This window comes from Polypterus senegalus, chromosome 3 (assembly GCF_016835505.1).
Source record: "Polypterus senegalus isolate Bchr_013 chromosome 3, ASM1683550v1, whole genome shotgun sequence".
NCBI classification, from domain to species: Eukaryota; Metazoa; Chordata; class Cladistia; order Polypteriformes; family Polypteridae; genus Polypterus; species Polypterus senegalus.
In genome coordinates this window covers 130,187,763-130,207,793 of record NC_053156.1, presented here as the reverse complement: position 1 = coordinate 130,207,793, position 20,031 = coordinate 130,187,763, and the positions used below count along the sequence as shown (strand labels likewise).

The window sequence follows — 20,031 nt, the reverse complement described above, 5'->3', positions numbered from 1 at the left end:
TAACTTTTCAGCGTATGATGGATCAGATCCTACGTCCTCACTCTGAATATGCTGGGGCATACCTTGGACGATGTCGTGATTTTTAGCAATGATTGGAAAACACACTTAGAGCGGCTTCAAGCCGTTCTTGAAAGCTTGAGACAGGCTGGCCTTACTGCTAACCCTAAGAAATGTAAACTAGGCATGTCCGAGACTCATTACTTAGGCTATTCTATGGGCAAGGGTTTACTTAGGCCACAATTAAGGAAAATAGAAGAAATGCTTGTTTACCCGAGACCTGAGACACAGAAACAAGTACGCGCTTTCTGGGACTCGCTGGTTACTACAGAAAATTCATTCCAAATTTTGCACATAGAGCTGCTCCTCTTACAGAACTTACTAGAGGCAGAAAAAACCGACCTATCCTGTGGACAGAAAATTGCGAACGTTCTTTCAACGATTTAAAAAAAGCATTGTCTTCTTACCCGGTTCTAAGGAACCCGGATTTCACAAAAGATTTTATCTTGCAAACAGACGCAAGTGCATTTGGTGTGGGAGTAGAACTGTCACAAATTTTTGATGGAGAAGAACATCCAATCACATATTTGAGTAGGAAATTACTTCCTAGGGAACGCAATTATTCTACAATTGAGAAAGAATGCTTGGCAATTAGTGGGCTGTGGAAGCGCTTGCTATTACTTGTGGGGACGAAACTTCACTTTGGTAACTGATCATGCTCCACTCCAGTGGTTGTACCGACAGAAAGATACAAACTCGTCTAATGAGATGGTTTCTGGGTTTACAACCTTACAGTTTCACAGTAAAGCACCGACCAGGTTCTGAACACGTCAACGCAGATGTATTATCACGACTAAATGAACCTAGTACAGAGAGTCGCTTGATTCACAGGAATGTGAATAAAGCTGAGGGGGAGGGTGTGAGCTGGAGGGCTGATCGCACCCCAAATAGAGACAGACGCCCTGGGAAAACCACAAACCCTGAAACACTGACTACACATTGCTCCTTATCCTTGCACTATAACGCGTAATACAAGCCTCAGCGGTACTCCCGACTTATAAGCCTTGCAGCGCCTGTCAGTTTGGGAATTGATTGTTTGCTTTTCTCTCTCTGCTCCTAGCGGAACTGTTATATCTGACTTGTCATGGAGCACGTTTAAGCTCATGTGTTTGCGGTGTCTGAATAAAAATCCTTCTTTTTCTACGACCTTCTGTGTCTCTGTGCAAATCTGTGACCCAAGCGTGACAATATATATATATATATATATATATATATATATATATATATAAAATCCAACGTCTGTCTGCTTCTCATAAGTGGATTACTTAATGGATTAAGTTCGGGGGTTTTTTTTTTTTTTTTAGAATTTGCTTGAACATTCTGGTTGATTTTGTGACTTCTCTGATCACACTAAGTATCGTAGTTTGCTTGCGGCACTGATTTATTTGCACGAACCTGAGCAAGCGGCTGCAGTCAGAGGGGATGGGGGAGGGGCCCTTCTCACTCTCGTGCCAGCCTCCGTTCGAGTCGGTCTACCTCTCGCCACGTATTGGAATGTACCTTGCCTCTGCTTAGCTAGCGATACCTGTTTGTTCAACAGACATTATCATCTAGAGATTGTTAAGGAGTAATGTTGGACATTTTTGAGAGAGAGAGATCAGAGCTACTTGTGTTTTAGAGGGTAGCTACTGATTGCCACAGACATCATGACCATGTGCTTTTCTCCCCACACGGGGGACGCTATCCCGTCAGAGATGAACACGATCAGATACAGTGCCAACGTTTGACGTTGCAGCATACCTACCTTCCGCTTGGCCATAATTACTTTTTTTATATATATATATATATATATATATATATATATATATATTGATTTTTAAAGTTTGCCCTGTTTCACTACTACGTGGGCAGAGCTACGGGAGACAGCTGGTTTAAATATAAAATTAAGAATTGGATTGCTTAATTTTGTGATCATCTAATTGTTCTTACTCAGAAAAGAGCTTCCAAAACAATAAGGTGACTTGTTTAAAAGCAGAACTGTATTCCTTATAGGTGTGTAAGGAATACCAGTTGATCAAAATTTAGAACCTACTGTACCAGAAACAGACTTTGTCATTCAGACCGCAGCGCTAAAATCAACAAAAGTGCAGCTATCTCAACACTTACCAAACAATTACTGCTTGCAAAGCAAGGCCTCACACACTCCACTATTGTCTGTGAAACGGAAATAAGAACAAGTGATGAAAACAATGCAAATAAATGACCTGCATGAATTCTCACCTCACTGAATAACTTTATCATTTTAGTAAGCAGTTAGACACAACTAGATAAAGACAGTAGCGTCATATGTAAACTACCAAAGCATGGGATCCAGATCTTCATATGCACTCAGCCTAAACAAATGATACAAGGTACATTAGCAAAAACATCTAGCTAAAAGCTGTATACTGTGCCTTCCACAGATACAAAATAAAGTGAGCAATGCTTTGAGCAGAGCACTTATGTCATAAAAATAGCGGCTAGATCACAATACAGTAAATTTCAACAACAAAGTGCTTTGCATATACTCATGTTTGTGGCCTGGGAACATGAAAAATAACCTGCCTTCTGTTCCTTGACAGCAGGCACCTAAAATACTTTATTCAAAAAAAGGAAAAAAGTCTTGTTTTGCTCAGTTCTTAAACCAGTACCTCTTAACAGCATTTGTGCCATGCGAAGTGTAGAAAATCCAGACACACCCAAAATTCAGAGCCTCATTTACAAAGCAGAGCACAACACAATCGTCCAGAAAGCTGCTTAGACACAACATGCTCTTGGAGAACAGAATTAATTAAAGTTAACAAAATGACTGCTCATTGGTCACAAAAGCTAATATTCAGAGGTAATGTTTCATTTGTCATTGTGATTGTTAGAAGACTTATTTCACATAGCCTGTAACATGAAATTAAAGCCATTTAAAAACTACTACTTATCAGACCACGTATAGCAATGTACACATTGAAAGATAAAGTGGCTTTTAGGTGGCTTTAATATTATTAGTAGGAAGATTCAGAGAGTTATAAGGTTTTATAATAGGTTCACAATGTACAGTATATTTCAAAGTTAAAATCTGTTCAAAAAATACTATAACACTTTAGTTTAAATAAAATACATTTCGATTTTCCAATCTAGCGTGATGTTATTTGAAATATTTGTGGGGGGAAAAAATATTCCTAAGAACTGTTGCAGTTCATTGAGTAATTATATTGCATCATTATTATTTTCATTATATTTTGTGTATAATATTACGCTGACTTCGTCAAACCTTGATCATTTGTAATGTTTAAAATGTTTAAGCCATTTAATACTGCACTAACAACTATACATTTATGTTCAGATCTTTGTATTTTAAATAAATTATACTATAGAGCATGGGGCTGTGTATAAGCATAACCATCCATCCTCCCATTTGCAACTTAGTTTCATCCATCTCCGTGCTAGAGCTTTTGAAGACAACACTTGGGTGCAAGGCAGGAATGCACCATTGATGGAGAACTAGTCCATTACAGACCACACACTCATTCGCCATGCCCCAGTTTTATTTTATTTTTTTTAAATGTGTTTAGTTTGTTTTTTTTTATATTGTGTGACAAAAGCAACAAGGAAGTTGAAAGAGTTAGAGCCTTTTTGTCAGAGCAATTTAAGATCACTAATAGACACGAAACCCTGAGAGAATTAGAAACTCCATGCATGCAGTTTGTGAACAGGCCATGGTTCTATGCCAGTCTCCCGAAGCCGCAAGAAAGCAGCACTGTCCGCTACAACCCTGTGTCTAACCAGTTCCAGTTCATTATCGATAAATAAATCTCCTTATTTTTGCCCACAGGTATATTTGCCTTCTGTTTTGCAAACAAAAAAGAGATATGTAGGTTATATGTATGAGACAATGGACCAGAAGGACCCTATTTTTGATGCCAAAGGCATTGAGACAGTTAGAAGAGATGGATGTCCTGCTGTTGCAAAGGTAACGTTATGGCTTTTGTACAAATTAATTTGCCTTGAAATTATATTGAATTTCAAGATTTTTTGATGCTTTTGTTTATTATCATGTAATAATTCTGTTCAGAGTCACAAAATAACTTTAGACTGTAGACCAAATGTTCATATTAGTTACGTACATTTTGTATTTGCATAGCACTGTTTATTAATATGTGCTTACAACTCTCCATAGATATTTCAAATACAGTTTATTCCAGAATGTCACCATTAGCCCATGGGGACTGCATTTTACAAGTAAAAGTGACAAGGTAGTTATTACTATTTTGTTGCCAATTTTTACATTGATATTGTAGGTTATTATAGCATAAGACCGTAGTTTGGACCACTGAAGTTTTCTTTATTTAGTGTGTTGAAGTTTTTATATATGCTGCAGTTGGCAAGTAAATATATTCTGATACAATCACCAGCTAAATGATAATGCTTTAGGTGTTTTTTTAAACATTTTTGTGGAGATTGCAAAAACAGTCACAAAGTTCTTTTTAGTTAAACCGAGGGATGTCCTGTCACTGTAATGTCAGATTTTAAAACTAAAGCAATGAAGAAGAATGTTACAAACCGGATTCCAAAAAAGTTGGGACACTAAACAAATTGTGAATAAAAACTGAATGCAATGATGTGGAGATGGCAAATGTCAATATTTTATTTGTAATAGAACGTAGATGACAGATCAAACGTTTAATCCGAGTAAATGTATCATTTTAAAGGAAAAATATGTTGATTCAAAATTTCACAGTGTCAACAAATCCCAAAAAAGTTGGGACAAGTAGCAATAAGAGGCTGGAAAAAGTAAATTTGAGCACAACGAAGAGCTGGAAGACCAATTAACACTAATTAGGTCAATTGGCAACATGATTGGGTATAAAAAGAGCTTCTCAGAGTGGCAGTGTCTCTCAGAAGCCAAGATGGGTAGAGGATCACCAATTCCCACAATGTTGCAGAAAGATAGTGAAGCAATATCAGAAAGGTGTTACCCAGCGAAAAATTGCAAAGACTTTGCATCTATCATCATCAACTGTGCATAACATCATCCGAAGATTCAGAGAATCTGGAACAATCTCTGTGCGTAAGAGTCAAGGCCGTAAAATCATACTGGATGCCTGTGATCTCCGGGCCCTTAAATGACACTGCACCACAAACAGAAATGCTACTGTAAAGGAAATCACAGAATGGGCTCAGGAATACTTCCAGAAACCATTGTCAGTGAACACAATCCACCGTTGCCAGCTGAAACTCTACAGTGCAAAGAAGAAGCCATTTCTAAGCAAGATCCACAAGCTCAGGCGTTGTCACTGGGCCAGGGATCATTTAAAATGAAGTGTGGCAAAATGGAAGACTGTTCTGTGATCAGACGAGTCACGATTTGAAGTTCTTTTTGGAGATCTGGGACACCATGTCATCCGGACCAAAGAAGACAAGGACAACCCAAGTTGTTATCAACGCTCAGTTCAGAAGCCTGCATCTCTGATGGTATGGGGTTGCATGAGTGCGTGTGGCATGGGCAGCTTGCATGTCTGGAAAGGCACCATCAATGCAGAAAAATATATTCAGGTTCTAGAACAACATATGCTCCCATCCAGACGTCATCTCTTTCAGGGAAGACCCTGCATTTTTCAACAAGATAATGCCAGACCACATTCTGCATCAATCACAACATCATGGCTGCGTGAGGAGAAGGATCCGGGTACTGAAATGGCCAGTCTGCAGTCCAGATCTTTCACCTATAGAGAACATTTGGCGCATCATAAAGAGGAAGGTGCGACAAAGAAGGCCCAAGACGATTGAACAGTTAGAGGCCTGTATTAGACAAGAATGGGAGAGCATTCCTATTTCTAAACTTGAGAAACTGGTCTCCTCGGTCCCCAGACGTCTGTTGAGTGTTGTAAGAAGAAGGGGAGATGCCACACGGTGAAAATGGCCTTGTCCCAACTTTTTTGGGATTTGTTGACACCATGAAATTCTGAATCAACATATTTTTCCCTTAAAATGATACATTTTCTCAGTTTAAACTTTTGTTCCGTGATTTATGTTCTATTCTGAATAAAATATTAGAAGTTGGCACCTCCACATCATTGCATTCAGTTTTTATTCACGATTTGTATAGTGTCCCAACTTTTTTGGAATCCGGTTTGTATATTCACTAGTAACATTACTTACAAGGTAACTTTAACATGTTTTTCTAATTCTTAACTAAGCCCTCATTCAGTTCTTTCTTAATATTTTGTTAATCAGCTGTTTGCTTTTCCAGAATTCTTTATTTAGTATTTCAACTCTAAACTCATCAATATGGAGTTTCTTACTAGTCCATCCATTTTACATTTAATTTTTGAATGAACTCAAGTTGTTGGTGGTTGCTTCTACTGAGGCACTAGAGGCCACAAATAAGCGTAACCGTGTTCTGATCTCCTTTAGCAAGCCCATGTACAAGGCATTACCGTGAGGACTGGATGTCTTCTAAAGAGTGTTACTTCTTTTCATCACTTATGGCATATAGCTGCCTGTCATTTTCTCACTTGTTACAAGAGACCTGCAGCAGATGAGATGGATGTTGTCAACATAAGCACTAAAATGTCTGTAATTGTCACAATATTTTTAGTGACACAATAAAATGCAGGGTGTTTTTGGTCGCAGAAGGAGGTGACAAAAAGAGGTTAAAACGTTACAGTAGATCTTTAATCCTAAAAAGAAAGCCCCAGGTAAAGAATAGGCTGCAACTACCACCTTGTATAGAACTGTAAGTATTGAAACCTAGCAAACATTAGATGTTATGTCCTATTCTAAAATGTTGTACATTAAGTCAACAACTGCTACTACTTTCAAGCTTTTGTGGTGCGTCATTGGGTACAGATTATAAATTACAGACTTTTTATTTCAGATTCTTGAACGCTCTCTTAAATTGCTGTTTGAGACCAGGGACATCAGCCAGATTAAGCAGTATATCATGAGACAGTGCCTGAAGATCTTGGAGGGCAAAGCCAGCATGCAAGATTTAACCTTTGCTAAGGAGTATAGAGGCAGCAACTCCTACCGCCCTGGTGCCTGTGTGCCTGCACTTGAGCTGACAAGGTATGAGAAGAGCAACATCCACCCTACATTAAGAATAATGTATGCAAATCTGTAAAAATTTTGTTAATTTAAAAGTTGTAAGTAATGTAAGTTTTAATGTCGAACAACAATTAAACATTACATATTAGGCATTTCTCGTGTTTCCTTTGTGTCATGAAGTGGCACATCATTTTAGCTAGTGCACACTATAGTATATATGTATATACTATATATAATCACTTTTATAGCAATTAAAAGAAATGCAGAAAATTTCGAACAAAAGAGAAAAAAACCTTTGATAATTTCAAGTTGAATGAAACCAGATACCCTTAAGTTTAGATGGAAACAAGTCAAACTTTCACAGAGGTTCAACACTGAGCAGAAACTTGAGAAACATGGACACCAAAGCATGTGCAGTAAACTCTTGTGCCTGTGGGACAGTCTGTGACAGGAGGAGGTACCAAGGCTTTTACTTAGAAAGTTCGCTGAAAATCCATCTGCACGATTTCAAACATAAAATAAAATGGAAGAGTGGTCGCAGGGTGCGGAGGGCAGGGGAGGTTGATGCAAGTGCAATTAGAAACAGGATAAAAAAAAATCTCATCTAGTGTACAAAATGTAAGGTTTCACTGTGTTTAGAGCTAAACAGAAATTGTTTCAAGGACTGGCATCCCTAGCCAGTGACGGTGTCCCAACACATTTCCACAGCTCACTGGTTTTATACATTTTACCAACAGTGATGTACTTTGTGGTTATCCCTACTTCTTTCAAAAGAACAGCGGTTGAAGTTAACCAACAATTCTTAAATGTTCTCAAAAAAAAAATCTTCTGGCTAAAACTTTCCTTCAGAAGGTAATACCAGCACTGACAATTCTGTAATTTCTGTTTATTAAGTGTTGTTACTTAAACTTACAATACATTCACTTTCTAGCCCAGTGATCCATTTCAGGGTTGAGGGAGTGTTGTCAGCTATTCCAGCAGTATTGAGTTCACGGCAGGAACAAACTATGGGCGATGCTGTTGCATGGGGAACACGCACAATGTAGAATTGCCAGTGTCTACCCTGCATGCCATTTGGTTGTGGAAGGAAAGCAAGGGCTCCCAGAAGAAACCCATATAGAAACAGGGAGAACATGCAAACTGCACACAGGCTATAAAGGATTCTGGGTCTGGGCAGCAGCAGTGCTCACCTGTGTCACCCTATTACTGCACAGAGACACAGTACAACAGAAACAGATATTTACTCCAAAATTTACATGGCACTCAGACATCATTTAAAGTGTGCATCACACTGTTACCTAAATGGGCTGTTCCTCTCAGAGAATATGACTATTGGCTATGTCTGTTTGTGCCTGTCAATGCTGCTTGCCTGTCCACTATTATGCATGGTACACCCATCCATTTTCCAAATGCACTTATTTCAGTTTAGGATTGTGGCTGCTGCTGTCCTGCCACAAGGCCATATTTGCACTTTAGTAAGATCTGGTCAGGCCTTGTTACTGTTTTTAATATGCTGGGTATCTGACTGCATAATTAGGTAAAGAATAAGATCTGGATATTTGACGAAGACTTGCATTGTGATTAAATGGCTCAGAAACATTACAAAGGGAGATAAAGTGTAGATTCCTAAATTCTTCCAGTTTAACTATAAACAAAAGTGCACTTGAGTTGACTGAGTTTGGACTGCTGTTTTCAGGAATACTATTACAGGTGTATTTCACAGAACTAGCAAAACTGATAAATTCACTGTCTTCTGCAATTTGCTGATCATTGGATGCATTCTTTTTAAGAATCTTGCCAGGAAATGCTCCTTATGTGCATTTCCCATGTTTAAAGGAATATTCAACACAAAAAAGATATATATTTCTTTTTATCTGTTGTTGTTTGTAGTAAAGGTAGTTGTAGATAGTAAAAGATAGTAAAAGAAAAAAAGTCATGTTTTTATGGAGAATGAAGATAACAAGGTTCTGCATACAATAGGCTTCAATGAGGACCAACACTAAACAAAGAGCAAACAATATCAAAACATCCATGTTGTATAAGCCACCTATCTGATATACAGTCGTATGCTGACAACATCTCAAACAGATGTATTTTGGCTAAAATACTACTAAAATAAACAATTTTTAGAAATCCTCTCATGGATGGCTGAGGAGTGTGCTCAAACAAGAACTACCTTTTAAATTGAAGACCCGTCACTCCTCTCATTTATTAGTCATGAGTACTTCCTCAGCTCATTCATTGGGTACCTTTCCACTCACATCATGTTAATATTGCAGAGCATTGTCTGAGAGAGGCATACCATTAAAGAAGAGCAAGTTAAAACATTATCAGGTAGAACTTCTGCCTCATTTATGTTCATATCAGAGGTGCTTTAGTAAGCAGATGTCAATTCAGTGGTGCAGTTTCATAAACTACAGTCAAAAAAATCCACAAGCATAGCATTGTGGTTTTATAACCAACGAGTGAGGGGAGAAGAAAGGTCTTCAATTCAAAAGCTAAATCCCATTTGGGCATGCACCTCAGCTGTTCAAGAGAAGGTTTTAGTATAAATACATGTGTTTGGGACATTGTAAGCATATGAGTGGACATCTGACATACCCCTACCCCTTTTGAACATTTTGGTGGTGTTTATTGTTCATTCAGTTTTTTTCCCTATTGAAGCCTACTGTGTCAGGAATTTTATATCTGTTCTTCCTTAAAACAGATTAAAAGTTTTAATCAGCCATAACTACAATCTTCTCTTGATAAGCAAAAGATAAAAAAATAATTTTTTTGTGGAGTATTTAGTGTGCTGTGATGTTCAAACACATATGTGTGTGTGTTTTTTTTTATTCACTTTCTGTTCATTCATTTTCATGTTTGAACAGTCTGTGCTAATCAGCCAGATAAAAATCATCTTGTCCAACACTGTTCATGTTCCTAACGTTTGAATAGGTCTGCCATAAAATTGTTCCTTCATCCTGCAGTTGTCCTTTGACACCCCCACCATGTTCCTTTTTTTATAGGTTTAGATCGTTGCTGTGATTTGTAAAACTTTTTGATTTGTGCTCTCAAAATATTTCAGCTCTGAACTAATTTTGTTATCTGTCAGTGATGTGCTTTGTGTTGTTACTTGTGTTGCCAGTAATTGTAAGTTTATATATTTGTACTATATAAATAAATGTTCCTGTTTTTTTTTTCTTTCTTTGCTTGATACAAAAATATACTGTTGCCTTGTTTGCTCCATAAAGTGCATTGTGATGCAGATAATTGTGCTAAAACAATCTTCAGATAAACTTTATGATGCATTTTAAATTTTCTTCATTTCTACACTATATTCTCTCATTAAAATGAGATCTGATCTTCAAATAACCCATAGTAATAATCTGATTAAACAGTTACAGTATCACTATTGAACATAGTGTTCAAATATTCAGGACCTACCCGGCCTCTCTCAGCCCAATGTTTGTGGCTCATATCAGACTCTGAATTAAATGTATGACACATTTGTCAGCCATTTTGTTGTGATATGAAGGGTGTACAAACATTATGACAGCCCCCTTCTTATGGCAAGCACAATGAACACCTCTGTAGTCTAACCCTAAAGTATACTTTACTAAAGCATATATTATGTTGAGTATGGACTGCTTTTTTATGTGTGATTCTCCTTCATTTTACAGGCGCATGCTGTCTTACGATAGGCGGTCTGAGCCTCGAGTCGGCGAGAGGGTTCCTTATGTCATAGTTTATGGGATTCCTGGGTTACCTCTTATACAGCTGGTTCGACGGCCAATTGAAGTCCTCCAGGATCCCACTCTTCGGCTGAATGCAGTCTATTACATCACCAAACAGATCCTGCCACCCTTGGACAGAGTGTTCTCACTAATTGGAGTGGATGTGTTTGGTTGGTACCAGGAGCTCCCCAGGGTACGCAAGAGAGAGTGTTGAATGATAGGCCTCAAAAATATGTCCTTTATAAAATGCTAGAGACTGATTTGCATCAAGGTCATGCAACATTTTTTGTTTAATGTTTCTGTGGGGTTTTCTGTGCCCTTCACAAAATGCCTAGCTTGATTTGTAACTTTTTTTTTTCTTTACTGACCTATTTGGGCAATGGGATACTGAATCTATACATATAAAAGACAAAGCCCTCACTGACTCATCACTAATTCTCCCACTTTCCATATAGGTGGGAAGCTGAAATTTTGCATGCACATTCCTTGCACTGTACTTACAAAAGTTAAGTATGTTTCATGTCCTATTGCAACACCCAAGGTGGGGAGACAGTTGTACACCCTAAACTGTATATATAGATAGGGGAAACCCCTCCTCACTATTTCTGCGACTTCCAATATACATAGGAAGCCCAAATTTCTCATGCTCATCCTTTACACTGTACTTACAGACGTTAAGTATGTTTCATTTTGCACCATGCCCCATAAAAAACTTTTGAAAATAACAGCGTCTTTTTGGCGGTTTCATTCCTTGTTTCCGTTAACAGAGGATTTATTTCATAGCAGAGATGCACAAGGGCCGCCCCCGGTCCCCCTTCCTTTTTCCACACGGCCGCTGTCCGCGCACCATACTCATGTGCCTCCTCACTTCTTTACTTTTCTCAGCTGTTCGTTGTGCTCATTGCTCCCTTCTTCTTTACTCCACCGCTTCAAGCCTGTTATTGTTCGCCTTGCTTCACGTCTTCCTGCTGGTAACTCCTGCCTTTTCATTTAGTTTCTTCACACTCTTAATTCTCCTGCAATACCTCCGCATACTTTACTTTCACCAATTATGCAACTACGAAACTTAGAACCACCAAAAATTTTGTAACATCACCAGGCTTCAGATCAAATCTCTGCACAAGAACCTCATTGACACAACTGTCTTCACTGGAACTGGCTCAGGGGAGACTGTATTTATTCCTCGCATCCCTCTCATACCCTCTGACCTCCCTTTCCAATTCAAACGCCTCCAATTTCTAGTAAAGGTCTGCTTCACTTTGACAATAAGTCACACGGCCAGACTCTAAAAAAGGTCGGCTTTGACTTGACACAAGATTGCTTCTCACATGGCCAACTGTGCATTGCCTGCTCAAGAGTAAGCTCAGCAGACAGCTTGGGCATTTTACAGCTAGAGGGCAGAACTGCAAACATTGTTTACAAAGAGATCCTTACATCCTAAAAATGTGCATTTCTCATACACAACATTTACAATCCTAAATGAAACTCTTTATAATCATCAAATTCACTCTCATTACTAAAATAAGCCTACAACAATTACATTGACAATCATGTTACGTTATTTTTAAAATATTTCCTTTTCTTTCTCATAATTTCTTTAACACACTACTCCGCTGCGAAGCTCGGGTATTTTGCTAGTTAATTATACAGTAACCTTTTCTTCCTTTACTATCTTTGATAAATACATTCAAATAGTAAAACAAGAACATTGATATCATTTCTCACATATAACACGAGCAAGTGAGTCTCCTGCTTGTAAGACAATTGAAGGCCCTGCAAGTGCCCATTATCACATATGGTACATTAATACTTGTGATCAGTGGAATTGTGGTTTCTACAGCATCTTCACTCCAGCTACACCACAACATTTTAGAGCAAAGCTGACACACATTACATCACAGACTTTAGACTTGAATATCAAGTCAAGATTGACATGTCACCCTGTTAATACTTTGACATAATTAAAAGAAAAAATAAAATTAGATACATGAATTCATGTGTCTTTGTTACTTTGCTAATGATTGGCTATTTCAAATCCAGTATTGTTTTGATGTTTCCATCTAAAGTTTAGTTTTACTACTGTTAAGTTATTTATTGCCACACAGGAGAGAAAAAAATCTGATATCCTAACAGCAGCAAAATAAGGGAAGGTTGTCTGAGGCTATGTCTACACTTCTAGGTTTTCTATGTTTAAAAAAGTCATGTCTGTTTTTTTTACCTTTTATTTACAATACCCCAAGTGTTTTTAACTCCAGAAAATGGGGACTTCTGAAAATGCTGTCCAGAGCTACAAGCTTCTGAACATGCTGGCTTAGCATTTCAGTGTGGATGGATGAAAGCACTGAGTTTGGAAAACACCGACTCAAGTTGCGATGTGATGTTTGTACTTATTACATGGCCCTTCACTGACTGGGTTCTGCTCAGTACAATGTCTAAATGGCCACCCTTCACGGAAGAAAACCATTTTCTACCATAGCGGTCACAGAATAGTGGAGCTTGTTGTGTTGATTACCTTTATGCATTTAAATTGTGTTTTGTACATGAACAAAAGATAAATAATTCATGGGTTGCTCCACTTTTGCGATAAATCCCATGGTCGGCAGTGTTACCTTCCCTTCAAGGAAGACATTTCCTCTTCCTGTTCTGTCGATGTGTGTATGCCCCATGTAAGTAAATGGCTACACCATATGTCTTTTCAGTCATTTTAGTGTGGACAGACTTTAATCAATCAATTAAGCCATTAACAATAAAAGTATTTTGACATTTTTTGATGATTTTAATAACACAACAAACACAGAGGTATTCAGTTTTTAAGTGATATAAGAGTAGTCCTGTGAGAATTCAAAACAGCCTCAGCAGAAGGTACACTACATGGAATAATTGAATATGGGCCACTGCAGTGCTTTCTGGCTTTGGTGCTGTCCCCACTTGTAATTACAAAGTACATGCAACCTACCTTCTCTTTGAAATCTTTTCTTCGCTCAGCAAATTAGCGCTGTGTTTCTGCCCAGATCTGCATTCTGATCTTTTTCTTCAGAGTTCCCGCAGTGGTGCTTCTCCAACGATTTTGTTTATGTACTTTATTGGCAGAAAAAAAATTAGCCAAGTATTTGTTTTGTTGTTCAATTCATCAATATAAAATTTCAAAAAATAATAAATAGGACAATAAATAGTGACAAGCAAAACAGGGAAGTTTCAATTAGCATACCGTTTTCGTGAAACTGATTAAAATTCATTACAATGGTGAATTCACAATTGTAAAACACAGGTCTATCAAAAAAGTTGATGGGGGCGATGAATATTTTTGGGGTTGAAAGCAAGGAATATTCCTCTCTAAAGCCTCACATTCCCTGTTTACCTGTGTTCTTTTCCACAACTGCATAATGCATACCAGTATAATCAGTAAAATGGACTGTGCTTGTGTTTCTCTTTCACATCACTGTGGTTATGCTGTATTTTTCAACCCCAAAAATGTGACGTGCCATATTTTCCATGCAAAGACATTGCAAAATGACCATCCTACATATTTACCATGTTCTCCACTGAAAAACGCACTACGTGGGAGGACACTCCCACCCACTGTTACCTAGCAACCACCCTTTCCAGTTTCTTGATTCATGCAGAGAAGGTTGAGGAAGCCAACATTACAAGTACTGTGGAGCTTCAAGATTCATTTCTGTCTCTGACACGTGTTCAGAATTGCCAAGATTGTTGTCATAATTATTGGAACAATCACAACACACACATCTGACAGTTCAAGAAAATGTCTACACGAGACAGCAACTAATAGCGTTTTTTTTCTCCTTTACTAGAGATCGTTACTTAAATACTAAATGACAAGCAGATGCAAAGATGTATGTAAACGCTTATAGACAGGAACTAAACATATTTCTTTGTGTGTCAATGACATGAATTTTGCTAGCAGTGAAACCCTGCATAAATTTGATCTCGCACAAATCGTTTTGCTTATCAATATACAATACCAGTTACTGATAATATTATGTACAAAAACAAAAAACAGTACAATAATATAAAAAATTCCAATAATGTCCCATACAATATTAGTCTTCAAGAGGCAGCATAACTTGGGCTGGGCCATAGGTGTTTGGAGAGCTGGGATACAGGCCAGAGTGGGAGGCAGACAAAGGTGTAGATGGAATGAGGTCCTTATCTTTAGTACCTAATGTGATCTGATTTGCACCACTGTGAATATTTTAGAATTATTCCAGCTTAATTTAAAAATCATCTGCTCTCAATAAGTCGCAAGGAACTGAATTTCATCCTGTTTTGGAAAGTATCAGAACCTGTTTTTATGATTATAAGTAATTCGAGTTACTAAGTAAATTGACATACAGTAAATAAGCAAGTATCATAAAATGTGGAAGAGCCTCTCATTGAGTGGCAGACCCTACAGGCTTTAAGGAGCTGATTCTGAACGTACGAAAACAAAACCCACTTAAAACAGTATTTGAAACATGAAGCAGAATTGAGTTTTGATAACAAATATAGTTGGAACAGTTGGACAGAATTTAATATGCCTGCACAAAGCAATCACAGAGCATCACACACAGTTAAAAAATAAAAAAGCACAATTAAAACCATCAGACTCTGAGTGGTCCTTATTAAATTAGTCATTTTTTATCCTTTGCTCTGTTTCTGTCCTTTTGTCACTCTTACTGCCTTATTTCTCAGCATATGTATCATTTATTTATCCTTATTATCTGCTTCTTCCTTTTCTTTAGGCAAAATGGGAGCAGTATGCTCACAGGTTTAACAGTTTCAGGAACTTCTAGAAACCTTTCACTCTTGAGAGCAGTTGGCTAAGGCAGCAAAGATGATGTTAAGAGGTTGTTTAGGTCTCGGAGTCCTGAATTTTGTCAGGTTTCTTTTCCTCCCCAGACTATTTGCCATTCTAGACCAGTCAGCTTTAAAGTTAGCCTTTGACATCATGAAAATAGGGACTGCATGGGTGGGCATATTAGGTATTCGGTTGGAAGGAAAAATCACAACAAGGTTTCCTTTGTCAGTCCTTCAATCCTGGAAAGAAAATCTGTCATCATAAACATTTTAAAGGTAAGCAGACTTTTGTGACGCTGTCTTATTAAAGTCCTTACTTTAATAAGACTTTAATAAGGATGTTAGTCCTTACTTTATGGTGTCAGAGGCTAAATTTAATGCTGATTGGCTAAATGTAAATGACTCCCCTGGAATGACAACTTTATTGTAGTTTCAGGGGCAACAAAAACCTTAAGGTTGAAAGAAGTAAAGATGAGAGATCTGGCCTTCATCAAGAGTGCTTTCAAGGCTCAGTGCAGATGAAGTAGCCATGCTTGGTGGTCTGGACTTGTCTCTTCATGTCACTCAATGTTATTTTTTTCCTACTTTGTTACAGATCCAGAAAGCAGCAACTTCTGGGGGCATTGAACAGGCCGGCCATAAAGGAACCATCTCACAGTACTTCACCACTTTGCACTGTCCTGTGTGTAATGACCTAACACAGCTTGGCATTTGCAGTAAATGCCGGACACAGCCACAGCAAGTAGCCATCATCCTGCATCAGGAGATTCATGGCTGGGAGTGCAGGCAGGAGCAACTACTCAAGGTAAAAGTGTGGCAGACATCCCGTTAATGACAGTCTCACATGTGGGAGCATGAGGGGCACAGTGGTTAGTGCTGCACCCTCACTGATTCAGTTCTACACAGATCTGGGTGGAGCTCTCAATTAGCAGATCAGCCAGATGCCGTCTAGCACTGAATCTCCAGTTTTTCAATGCAGTCTACACATAAAAAAAATGAGAGATACCTCCTGCCCGTGAATTACACCCTTCAGCAAAATTAGGGCCACTATCAGACAAAGTGAAACAAATGCACTAATTACACTGAACAATGAAGAATTTGCTTCATGAACATTTTTGGATGTATCTTATGAATTTCTGCCTGCTAGTCACAAAAAAACACCTTTACTTTTTCCTGCCATGTACTGCTTTTTTTAATGCCCTATTTTTGTTATTTCCTGTCTTATTATAAGTATGCATATGTAGTACAAGCAAATTGGACAACCAGTCTCATTATATTAAAAAGAACTGGCCACTCCGTAAGCATTGGGCTGCCAACACAACAAAGGTATTTTTGCCTCCTCTTGATATACTATCTTAGACTTAGATACACTTAGACTGATGAAAAATTTAATAAAAGTGCTGAACAAAGAAGGTAAACGGTTTGGATATTTGAGACTGATGTTTCCACAAATAACTGATGCAAGGATTAAGGAAGGCATTTCTTTTGGTCCCCAAATCAGACACGTTATCAATGAAAAATGATTCAAAGATCTGCTATTGGGCTGAAGGAACTCCTATGGGAGGCATTCAAGGATGTTGATGAGAATTTTGTTGATAACTGCAGAGCACCAAAATACATTCAGCTATGTTTTAAGCATACAAAACCATAAAGTTCAACATGTCACTAAATATTTATTTTCTGTATTCACATTTGGACTTCTCCCATGCTGATCATGGTATAGTCAGTGATGAACTTGGTGAAAGGATTCACCTGGAATTTGCATCAGTGGAAAAGTGACATCAGGGCAAGAGGAGTCCATAGATGCTGGCTGACTATTGTTGGACACTGAAACAAGCAACTTGAGATGCAGAGTGCAAAAAAAAAAATTAACAGTAAACATGCTTAGCTCAGTTCAAATCATAAAAAGTGTCAGCATGATTAGATGATTAAATACATTAATTTCAATAAAGGTTTATTTCATGTTTCTCCAGATTACTACAGTCAGTCTGACAATTATATGTGTGTTCAGCTTGAATAACGTTGTCATAATCTCCAAGGAACCAAAACTGTTGTAAAATTTGTTGGCCAGTGTAAAAAGGCATATGGCTGGCCCTTAGCAAAAGCAAAATACTTTGATAACTTAACATTCTCAGACCTTCTTAGTCATATTCAGGACCACAGGGACCAGAGCCTGTAGTAGCAGTGCTGGGTACAAAACCTGAAACTGTTCAGGACAAAGGTGCTGGTCAATCACAGGGGCCACTGGCATAAACTGGGCAATTCTGAGTCAACAATCATCCTAACCTTCACATATTTGGGTATCTGAGAGAAAAAAACTTATTACCCAGAGAACAGCAGCAGAAATAGGACTAAAACCTTAGGATGCTGGATACATGAGGCAGCAGCACTAACCACTGCACCACTATACCAACACAATGAATATTGTTTGTTGTTGCTACTTTCCCTGAATTTAAATCCTCCTCTTAACATCTTCTTGTCTTTTTTTCCCCTCCAGATATGCAAGGGCTGTACTGGATGCGTAGACCGGCATGTGCAATGTGTGTGCTTAGATTGTCCGGTATTGCACAAACTGTCCAGAGTGAACCGGGAACTCTCCAAGGCCCCATACCTCCGGCAGCTTTTGGACCAGTTCTGATTCTGTGGATGTGAAAGGTCCCCCACTAAGAATGGAGCAAAAGTTACTACCCAAGCCTCTCGCTGTTGGCACAAAGTACCCCCTACTGCCACCACAACAACCAACCACTTTACCCTGTCAAAATGGTGCTTCAGTTAACCATTCAGGTTATTTTTTGTAACATATGCTTTTATGAGGAGCCCCTAGCCTGTGGGCCCATGCCAGATGATGTGCTGTGTTGGGAGAAAAATGACCCCCATGATGACCATACAGTACACTAGCTGCTCCAATGTTTTTCAAAGTGATCACAGACTTATTGGCCTTTTGACTGTCATTTTTCATAAGAATTTGAGGAATGGAAGGCCATCAGCTTACACAAGAATGCGCTGTAGCAATCTCAGAATTGCATACTCTAGAGTCTAGTTAAGTGACCCTTAAAACAGGTAACAGCAAAAAGATATTTAACTGAATAACCACTGTTTAAAAGAAACAATTTCTATAACTGTGTAACAGAAAAGAAAAAAAATTGTAAATAGAAAAACTTCCTTGTAAAGTGGCTGGTTGAGTCTTTATGTGCACCAAACCTATCAAAACAAAACTCCCCCACGATGTCCTCCTCGCCCTCGTCTTTGTCCTTCTCCTTGTGTGCTGGTTTTCCTAGGTATGTGTGATGGTGCAACGTGTCCACTTCTCAGTTTGTTTCACGCTTGACAGACGTTTCTTTTGTGTGTGTTTTTAGTTTTGTTTTCCCCGTGTGCAAATCATCTTTGTTATTGGTTGGCTGCCTGGAAGACGGAAGGGAACGGCATCCAAAGCTGAGTTTTCAAAAGCTTTTTGGGACTGTTGCAATACTGTATTTTGATAATTTATGGCGAGAGTATATATTATTTCTTTGTGCACATTTCCGCATTTCTAATGCTTTCTATTTGCTCGACAGTAAATGTTCCCAACCTATGTAAAAACTAATTATATAATTTGCCAAACTATTATACACAAGATATGTGTATTTGTATAACTGTATAAAAAAGGACTGTGATGGACATGTTTTTTAAAATTAATTTTTCTGTGGGTGGAGGTTAAAATAATCTGACTGATTTAATAAAACTCAATGTATGGTATTGCTAAGTATTGCAAAGCCTTAACTTGCAGTGTGAGGCAACAGTTTTTCCCTTAACAGTTAATGGCAACGTTTGCGTCTCATCTTGTGTTTTGTTGTCGTCTGAATGAGGGATGTGCAGCATCTAGATAAGGACTGGAGACATTTAGGAAATGTCCACAGGCAGAGGTGCTGCTGCCTTCAAAAACTCTTAGCTTTCATTCATTCATCTTCTCGAGAATATATTTTGTCGTATTCATTAATTCATTCCGCTTTTTCCGTAATCTTCATCTCATATTATAATTGCACAAGCTTTCACACTTTCTGCATTTTTCTTGATGCCAGCTTGCACACGGCCGACAGTGAGTTTTTTGGAGTGTATTGGACACCTGATTGCTCTGTGAAGTGCATTATGATGGTGACTGTTGGTGGATGCTCTGTAGCAGTAATAGCCATTTGTCATTTAATGCCTTGTGTCTTTACTACATCTCCTCTTTTCATTGTGTTTTGTTTTTTTTTAGTTTAAGCTTTTTCAACCTGAATGGAAATCATGTGTAGACTGCATGTGGACATTAACAGTTTAGTTAAGAATCTCCATTTTTGTAGTGCTTGAATGTTTGCCGGTGGCAGATCTTAAACAAACTGGAGTTGGGTTTCCTCCTGGATCCACCTGAGACACAGTGATCATTATTTTCACATTAAGTACCAAAAATGTAGTGAAAGTTCTG

General features: G+C 38.2%; 1 protein-coding gene across 1 annotated transcript in view; it reads left to right on the top strand.

The window, feature by feature from the left end:
- rev3l (REV3 like, DNA directed polymerase zeta catalytic subunit) overlaps positions 1 to 19,349 on the top strand; it is a 361,606-nt gene extending 342,257 nt beyond the window's left edge. The window contains exons 28-32 of the mRNA XM_039747940.1: positions 3,863 to 4,000; positions 6,908 to 7,098; positions 10,740 to 10,986; positions 16,186 to 16,395; positions 18,088 to 19,349. Coding sequence (XP_039603874.1) covers positions 3,863 to 4,000; positions 6,908 to 7,098; positions 10,740 to 10,986; positions 16,186 to 16,395; positions 18,088 to 18,228 — 927 coding nt within the window. The 3' untranslated portion in view covers positions 18,229 to 19,349. The remainder of the gene's footprint in view (positions 1 to 3,862; positions 4,001 to 6,907; positions 7,099 to 10,739; positions 10,987 to 16,185; positions 16,396 to 18,087) is intronic.
- Positions 19,350 to 20,031: the final 682 nt, after the last annotated feature.